Below are 8,917 nucleotides of genomic sequence, written 5' to 3' on the forward strand. Positions count from 1 at the left end.
TTGCCTCCCAAATTTTTCAGGGGTGTAAAAATTGGAAGATGAATATACTATTTTACCCTTGATTAATATTTTTTTTTCAAGTAACGACCATTCACCGACATTAACGACAGTTTAGGATCGTCATATACATCATGATCAAAACAATAACGACTCTAAACTGTCACACACTAACGAATCTTTTTAGAGATTAACGACAGTTTATAACGACATTTCTAAAACATTAACGACTGTTTAAGTCATCAAATGCGTAACCAAAACAGTAACGACCCTTTCAAAGGGTCGTCAGGGAATTGATCATTTTTATGACGATCCAAAACTGTCGTACATTTCCTCCATTAATGAATCTTCGACAGTTTAGAGTCGTCACTTAAACAGTCTAAACATTAACGCCTGTTGAGGATCGTCAATGAAAATTTTTAATACCTATACGATTTTTCATACTATCTGGGCAAAAAAAAAAAAAAAGTTAGACTAAAAATTGCAGACAAAAAATCTGGAAAAAAAAATTAAACTCTAATTAAGTAAGATTATCACTAATTAATTAAATTTTAACACTAATCATTTAGGGCATTTTAGCCATTTAAAAATATTTTTATAAGGGGTGATCCAAATTAGGTTCTAGTAACCTTTTTTGTCCACTAGTGTATGGTCCCCCAATTAATTCCGATGGCCCCCAATTAAGCTAGGATATAAAATTACTCGGAGATAAATAGAATATCGCTGGAGGTAAAGATAATATCGTCAGCGATAGAATCTCTATAGCTCAGCAAAGCGATAGAATCTGTATCGTTCGATGGAAACTCTATCGTGTATGCCTATATGTTATATCTGACATATAGGCATATGAGTTTGGCAGTTTGGCATACCCACCATGGATGCATATATGGCAAAACTTAGATGTTTGCGGTATGCACGGGAATAGGCCTAAGAAAAGTCAAGAGTTTCATCTTCCTTGATAGAAAAAAAAAACTTCTGTGAGTCCAATTTACACATTCTCAAAAAGAAAAAATCTGATTCCTCACTTGAACTATCCCTGAAACTAACGTCCGCGCAGCTAGCTACGAGTTTCATCTTGGGAAGGGAGGGTTCTGTGAGTATGTTTCTTCAAATCAGATTCAGTTTGTTCGGCATTTGTTTGTTCTTAGATATGATGATTCTGATGATGAATTATAGGAGAGAGAGAAAAAAAAATGATTCGGCTAAACATAACTACCAAACTGTTTCAATCGAATTATTTTTCAGGAATTAAGCTACTCGGTCTATATCGACTATGATAAGATCATCTCAAATTTCTGATTCTTCTGCTACCAGTGATTTGGAATCACGATCTTCTAATTTTGGTAACATTTCCTTTTAATATCTTATAAATTTGACATTTTATCTCAATCTTGTGGCCATGTTTAATCTGTATATTCCAGGTCCATCAGTACTCAGTCCGCAGACATCAGAGTCGGAATGTCCATGTATTCATGACCCAGTAACACAGGTATGAGTGCATACTTCCAGTGATTTTATTATTATTATGTTGAACAACTTTCATTCCATTTTTTCGCAATTGTAAATGTTTCCTATGATAGGGTGGAAAGAAGTCGACATTAAACGGTTTCCCAATGGAGGCCCATATCATTAGCAACATTGGCGATCAGAACTTGGGCGCTGCAGCAGCTTATGGATCTAAAACCAATTTCTTACTTGTTGATCAATGTCCCCTCATACTTGCTGTCGGAGAAGAAACACTCAAATCCAATATTTGATTGTTGCATATCATCTTCGGTTATTGGATTTCCTGAAATTGTGAGTGCATCAAGAATAGTTTCCCATATTTTCTGTGATGTTGAGTTGATATACCAACAACACAACTCAAGACACACTCTCTTAGAGTGGACAATAACCACCCCAAAAATAGCTAAAACTATTTTTGATGCACTTGCAACCTCAGGAAATCCAAAAATTGCTTGTTGCATATTGGATTTCCTGAAGTTTCAAGTGCATCAAGATTAGTTTTTAGCTTTTGAAAAATAATCTTGCATGCATGGTTTTGTCACCTTTGTTAAGATTGTGCAGTAAAGAATCTGGTCTTGTTCCTCTTCTATTTATATTTTTCAATACACATGAATTCAAATTCAAAAAGAAACTACCCGTATATAAAGAAGGAGAGAATGCAGGAAGATTAGTTGTGGTTGTTGAGAACTCCTATTCATCAGTGCAGGTAGTTGAGTATTTGTAGGTCAGTTATATCTCAGATCCTTAACAATATGAACCCATTGTTAATCTTGATCTTGATTGAGTTGGTTATGTTCTCATTTTTGGGCCTAATTTCTTGTTGGAGAAGCTCAAGCTTAATCTTAGAATTCAAGAGAAGTTCAAGCCTTAACAAAGCAAGGAAGAAAAATAGAACTGAATTACATTTCTTTCTTCATATTATGGAACTTTTAATAGAGCAGAAAGGTTCCCAGCCAACAGGGCTAGCTCCAGTTGGTTTAACAATAGTAGTATATATCTTGTTGAACACATTCAACAACGGTACAGAAAACGTAAAACTATTATTGATCAAACCATGAAGATGAATTAAGATTCATAATAAAGACTATCGATATCACTGGCATCAGGAATCACAATTTTCAGGTCCATACCTTTCATTTCTGCTCTCAAAATGTGCAACTGTAAACGTCCCCATACCTTCTCTGAAAACGATATTGAGGGGTTAATGAAGTAGTTTAAGAAAGCCTCGATCATGATTGTGATAAACCAATACAAAGCAAGAAACACCATTTCTACAAACTTCATTGCTTCTCTTCCGGAGGATGAAATCTCTCGCTGCCACCACTGTAAATCCATGGCCGGCCCTGGTGATCTTAACTACTCTTCTAGATAAAGCTTTCCTAGCATTAGCTAATGGGTTTTGTTTTCGTGTGGATATTTATATTGTTGAAGATCTTTTGGTCTTGGAACTTCAGCAAATTGTCAGTCTTTGTGCTTGCTGTCTTTCAACAGTATTTAGGCAATGGCCAAAAATGTCAGATATGGCATATGGCCCATAGTCTTGCAATCTGTATCAATATCTATGGCAACTTGATCTCGCTCTTGCACCATATGAAGTGCAGCGTTTGAGTGAATATAACTCGATTTCAAACATAACGTGCATTGAGAATGGTGGTTTAAATTTCTACCCCCCAAAGAAACATGGTTGAAATAGTAATACGAACCAAAAAGAAAAAAAGACAAACGAAAAGGAAAAGCACAAGAAACGTGGTTGATATGATTGTCCTCGTAGTAATTTGTTTTGTTGAATTGAGATTATTCGGTAGCTAGTCATTCTCATTTTTTAACTTGCGAAATCATCATGGGGACCTATTGCGAAATTAGTTCCCTGAAATACATGTTCAAAACGAATGATATCATACTTTGCTCTAGCTGCCAGCCAACGCCCGTCTTACGAATCATGGAACTGAATCACTTATAAACGCTTGAATTGCAGCAATTCGCGAGTCTGAACGGATGAAAATCCTCCTGAACCTCTGCCATATAATCTAGTAGTAGTGCCAACACCACCAATACTCTGAGCCCCAATTACACTGCAATCATTCATTCCAAGTCACATTCTCAATTCCCGCGCAACAAAGGCACCAACTGCATTCGATTGGTACCACTTTTTTAACTCTCCGAGGCACTAAATAGCACAAAACTATCAAGTCAGCTGGTAGAGAAATGAGTCCAATTCAGCTTTGCTGGGGGACTTGCAAGAGTATGAATATAACAAATTCCAGTGTTGCCCATGGGGATTTCTTATGGATACAGGGATTTACTGATCTTAAATTAACAGAGCCAATTTGAATTCAGGTAGACCTGACAAAATGAACATAACGCAGGGAAAGTGGGAAAGAATCAATACCAAAGAAACTCAGACAGATCAGGCTTATAATATCCAAGTAATGTTGGAAAAGCTAAACAAAAAACAGTTTCAAAATTTTGTTCAGAAAGTAACTAAAACAGCAATTGTTCTTTTAAGCTAAGATTAATTTCCAAGCCGAACACCTGGTCATGATGGCCGCACCTAAGCTGTGGCAGCTCCTTGGGCCGCCAACCTTTTCCTAGCCTCTTCAATAATAGACAACTTGATACCCTTGCCCTTGGGGAGTGAAACCCATGGCTTGGTACCTTTCCCAATGGTGAACACATTGGCCAAACGGGTGGCGAACTCATGGCCAGTAGAATCCTGGATATGAAGGGTATCGAAACTTCCCTTATGCTTCTCTCTGTTCTTGATAACACCAACACGGCCTCTGTTTCTACCTCCAGTAACCATGACGACATTACCAATATCAAACTTGATAAAATCAACAATCTTATTGCTCTCAAGATCTAGCTTGATGGTGTCATTAGCCTTGATAAGAGGGTCAGGGTAACGGATGGTGCGACCATCGAAGGTGTTGATGTATGGAATACCCTTAGATCCAAAGTGTACATTTCTAACCTTGCATAGCTTGAACTGCAAAGAGGGAAATTTTTCATTTATGAGATCAAGAAAAATAACTTTCATTTAACAGAGGCTGGGAAACATGATGAATAGAATAATTTGTAATTTACATGGTGGGTATACCATTAGTAAATACAGTATCAGAGCTGTGAAATGTTCAACATATAAGTATGGCATAACAAATGAGGGTAAAAAAAAAAAGACTAACCTTAGCTTCTTCATCCTTGATGGAGTGGAGACGGAAGCGACCCTTGGTGTCATATAGGAGACGGAAGTTCTCGTTCGTCTTGGGAATCGACACAACATCTATTAAGGTTGACAAAGAAGCGATATCAGGGTTTCACATACTTGAAAGCTCAATTATACTAATACAAATTAATCGCAAAAGGTCATGGGAACATATGGAATCAAATAACATTTCAGTATCCACATTAAAGAATTATCTCCTAAGAAGGTGCACATTATCTATACCCATCAAAATGCTGAAGGTACAAGAAGGTTGAGAACATCCTTCGGGGATTTCCTCAAAGTTTAAACTGGCTTAATTCAAGAGAATCATTAGGCAAGCCCTGACACCCTTCATTTTCATAGATATCTTTTCTCTATCGAAACATGTTAAGAAAATTGAGAATAAAAGGAAGAAACAGACAAAGTGAAGAGTACATTATGCACACATACCCATGAATCCAGATGGATAGGTCTTGTCTGTTCGCACTTTCCCGTCAACAAGAATGTGCCTTTGCATCAAAATAGCAATAACTTCACGGTATGTAAGGGCATATTTCAATCTGTTTCGCAGGATAAGAATCAGGGGAAGACATTCCCTAGACTTGTGTGGTCCAGATGATGGCTTAGGGGCCTACATACCAAATTCTTTCAGGATTAGATACATCAAATCAAGTAAACAAAAGATAAATTCAAATAAGATGAAATTTCTTTACTTACAAAAGCACCACCCAATTTATCAAGCATCCAATGCTTAGGGGCATTAAGCCTCTTCATATGTTTCTTCAATCCCCTCGCCTGAAATCAAATGAACCAATCAAAACATGCAGAAGGTTACAAGATATAACATATTCGAAAATTTCAAAACCAGATACACGTAAATCGGAACAATTCCTCATAAAGAACAACATTCAAATCAGCAAACTAGCTTAACCCTCAAAATTCTACTACAGCAGCATGTTATAAACCACGAAAAGAACTTAAGATATTGACCAAGGTATGCTCCTGTTGCCTAACTAGTTCACCAGCTCAAAGTAAACAAAAAAACACTCGGTACAACCACTCTTCTACTTGTATCAACAAAGTTCTTCCCCACTAACAATGTATGAATAAATTTTCTTCTGCTACTTGACAAAATTCAATTAGCCATTATCTATTAAGGTTTACCCACTGAGATTAGAAACAGCTATAACTTCCAAGTCTTTTCCAAAGTGTAAAAAGCATCAAAACAATCCAGCATAAATCACAGAAAAACACACCAAAATCTACCATAAAATATTTTGAAAATCTCAAAACCAGATTCAGGAAAATCGTAACAATTCCTCATATCACCAACCTGTATAATCACTACCCTCCTCAAACAATAAGGTATACATACAGCTATCAACAAAGTTCTCCCCCTTGAACTTCAATTTACCATAATCCATCAAGGTTTCTCTATTGAGATTAAAAACAACTACAATTTCCAAATCCTTCCAAAGAGTGTAAAAAGCTTCAAAAAAATCCAAAATAATTACAGAAAAACACACCAGAAACTACAAAGACACCTACAGAGTCATAAAGCTCATCAATCACATACAGATCTCCCATGATGGAAAACAAAACAATGAGATTAAAACCCTAACATGCTTCTAAATCCAGAATCACAAAAAATGAGCAGAAAATCAACATCAATGAGTGAGTTCCGGCATGATTCAATCAGCAGGAAAATGAAATATTGAGACATTACGAACCATGATGGAGTTTTTGGACTGTAAATTAGGTTTGCCCTAATTTTCTATTCCTTCTTCTTCTTCTTCCGCCTCTGGAGCTAAATCCACTACACTATTACGAGAGAGGAACCAAAAACCCTAATGAAGTTTTACTTTTATATCAAGAGTTTTCTGTTGGAAAGACGAAATTAACCTTATGGATATAGGATTATATTCGAACAGCTGGGGTTGAATCGTTTGATGAAGATTGGGCTTCAATAGTGAGCCCATGTGGTGATCTATGTTGGTTGGTGGTAAACCTTTTACCTTTAAAGGTTGCTAGAGGGATTATGGAATCCCATGGGGTCGTGAGGATCAAAAGAAAATCACCCTTAAAATTATATGGGATGTGGTGACCTCTTATACAGTTTTGTGTTGTTGTTTTTTTCGGGTTAATATTGGAAAGTTATAAATTGAGTGATTTCATTGATTAGCTCATGGCGTGTTTGGATGGTGAGTAGTGAATCGCATTTCCATAAATCCTGTTCCGTGGAGTGGAGGAATCCGTAATTTACTTGCCTCAAGGGTTTTCAAATCTCTCTTTTTTGGGATGATATTCCTAACCACCATCTGTTCCTATTTACTAAGCATGGGAATGAAATTGTATTCCCATGGATTTAATCCATCCCTTCAACCATACACGCCATTAATCCGGTGGATTATGAGGATTATATCGTGTTGTGTAACTAGGGTGTTAGAAAATAGTATTGGCCAGGGGTGGATTGGATACATGTATGGTTTATTAGGGATAAATGCCTCACTTGTCAATTGGCTCAGAAAGTTTATGTATACATTTCGTGCTCTATTTAGTAGTTGATTGACATTTGACTTTATTCTACGATTTTTTTTTTATTTTTTTTTTTGATCGGTAAAGAATGTAATGCTGGCGAATTTCGAACTCGGGTCACTAGGTCATCTCCCAATGACTTTATCACCGTACTACAGTGACACCGACCTCTATTCTACGATATTAGATGTTTGTTGGCCAATGAAGATGTTATAAGACCGGAAATTCCATTGTTCCAGAGATAGCATTTTGAACGACGAATTCAGGTGCGTTGTCACTCAGCAGATAGAGGTTGTTTTTTTTAACTGTACTAATTAAAACCATTTATTCAGTCATACAAAAATTGTAAAAACTCATATTTTCACAAAAAAAAAAAATTTAAAATCTATCCTTTTGTTAAATTTTTTTCCTCTAAGAGGGAGTCAGTAGAAAACGCCAAGTTTTGCACCGTTCGCGAACTCAATTGCAACTTAGAGTTTTAGGATTTTCTTGTGCAAAAATAATTTGTTAAACAATTAGAGTTATTCTCAATATCAAGTGTGATAAGTCATTCGTACTTCATTATTGGAGTCCTAGTTTCGAAATTCGTCAATAATAAGCTTGATCTTGAAATTTTTCCTTTATACATTATGAACTACTAAAGCCAGCGACATATCTCAAAAAAGGATGGTCCAAATCAATGAGTCAAATAGGATAGTCAGTGTTCACTTATCTTTGTTGATGAAGTTGTTGTTGATGTCTTCGTGTGATCTTCAGTCTTCAATCTTCACCTAAAGATAATCCTAGTTCAAGATTGACTTTAGTAGACTTAAATCAAGAAACAGCTTCATCTAACATTGACAACAAGCTTGATATACTAACACTTGAGGTTTCAAACGAGGAGTGCTCTTGTGACACCCTGTAATTTCGTGTGATGCATACTCTAGGATTCATCATCACACAAGAGGAACCATCGTATCAATTTTGTTTTTCCATCCACGACATGTTGGCCAAGAACTATAATTTTCACCATTATAGTGCATCACGCAAGTGGGATATTGGCCAAGAGCTAGCTAAGATGCATTACTATGCTGCATTGCTTGTAATTCATTCTCCCAAAAGCAGGTGGGGCTTGGTATATAACCATTCCCATTTTCTATTTGTGGAAATGTCAAGAATATATATTGGAAGGTGTGTTTGTTGAAGGTGCATAAGGAAAATGCATTTCTAAGCTACAAAGATTATTCATTAAAGCATACTTGACGGGAAAGCATCATCATCGCATTGTTTGATGGAGGGAGCTTCATGATGTGTAGATTGTTGCGTTTCTAAACTAAAAAATACAGCATTTCTCCTTGTCAGTTACTCAAGAATGCATCATGGAATGAATGATGCACCGTTTAGTCAAACATTGCTCCAAAAGGGAATTAGGTGGTCATGTGTGGCAAATATCTCCCCAAATTCCTTTTGTAGAAATGCCAATAAGACATATATAGGGGAAACGTTGGTTGAAATGAACATATGCTAATAAGCAATATCTTTCCTATGTTGCATGCACAAGAAAGCATATAATATTCAATCATTATATCACTGTTTTGCTTATCGAGAATGTATCATACTGATGTAAGACAAAAGAAAGGTGAAAATTGCAATAATTTGCATGACCCAAGTTAGAGGAAACATAATTGCGAACAAAGA

The 8,917-nt window shown here is 36.3% G+C and overlaps 2 protein-coding genes across 3 annotated transcripts; one reads left to right on the forward strand and one right to left on the reverse strand.

Annotated features, from left to right (window-relative positions):
• The first annotated feature begins 942 nt into the window (after window positions 1-942).
• Window positions 943-1,888, forward strand: LOC113340659. 2 transcript variants are annotated; one of them, XM_026585779.1, is made up of 4 exons: window positions 943-1,094; window positions 1,243-1,340; window positions 1,419-1,486; window positions 1,578-1,888. In XM_026585779.1, exons 2-4 carry the CDS (start codon window positions 1,271-1,273, stop codon window positions 1,752-1,754), a joined length of 315 nt encoding a protein of 104 aa, XP_026441564.1. In that variant the 5' UTR covers window positions 943-1,094; window positions 1,243-1,270; the 3' UTR covers window positions 1,755-1,888. The 2 variants fall into 2 exon arrangements, with proteins under 2 accessions (XP_026441564.1, XP_026441565.1); XM_026585780.1 differs by having other exon boundaries at window positions 943-1,090.
• Window positions 1,889-3,861: 1,973 nt separating this feature from the next.
• LOC113340633 (40S ribosomal protein S4-3-like) lies at window positions 3,862-6,565 on the reverse strand. The gene is made up of 5 exons (XM_026585757.1): window positions 6,436-6,565; window positions 5,423-5,500; window positions 5,156-5,336; window positions 4,686-4,783; window positions 3,862-4,489 (listed from the first exon to the last, which is right to left on the reverse strand). Exons 1-5 carry the CDS (start codon window positions 6,436-6,438, stop codon window positions 4,055-4,057), a joined length of 795 nt encoding a protein of 264 aa, XP_026441542.1. The 5' UTR covers window positions 6,439-6,565; the 3' UTR covers window positions 3,862-4,054.
• Between the last annotated feature and the right edge of the window lie 2,352 nt (window positions 6,566-8,917).

Source organism: Papaver somniferum, unplaced genomic scaffold (assembly GCF_003573695.1).
Source record: "Papaver somniferum cultivar HN1 unplaced genomic scaffold, ASM357369v1 unplaced-scaffold_22, whole genome shotgun sequence".
Classification (NCBI taxonomy): Eukaryota; Viridiplantae; Streptophyta; class Magnoliopsida; order Ranunculales; family Papaveraceae; genus Papaver; species Papaver somniferum.

Coding starts and splice junctions, on each gene's coding strand:
- LOC113340659 (XM_026585779.1), top strand. CDS start 1,271: ATGATAAGATCATCTCAAATTTCTGATTCTTCTGCTACCAGTGATTTG. Junction 1,341..1,418: donor ATCACGATCTTCTAATTTTG/GTAACATTTCCT, acceptor TGTATATTCCAG/GTCCATCAGTACTCAGTCCG. Junction 1,487..1,577: donor TTCATGACCCAGTAACACAG/GTATGAGTGCAT, acceptor TTCCTATGATAG/GGTGGAAAGAAGTCGACATT.
- LOC113340633 (XM_026585757.1), bottom strand. Junction 5,337..5,422: donor ATAAATTGGGTGGTGCTTTT/GTAAGTAAAGAA, acceptor TTTGGTATGTAG/GCCCCTAAGCCATCATCTGG. Junction 4,784..5,155: donor CTATCCATCTGGATTCATGG/GTATGTGTGCAT, acceptor CAACCTTAATAG/ATGTTGTGTCGATTCCCAAG.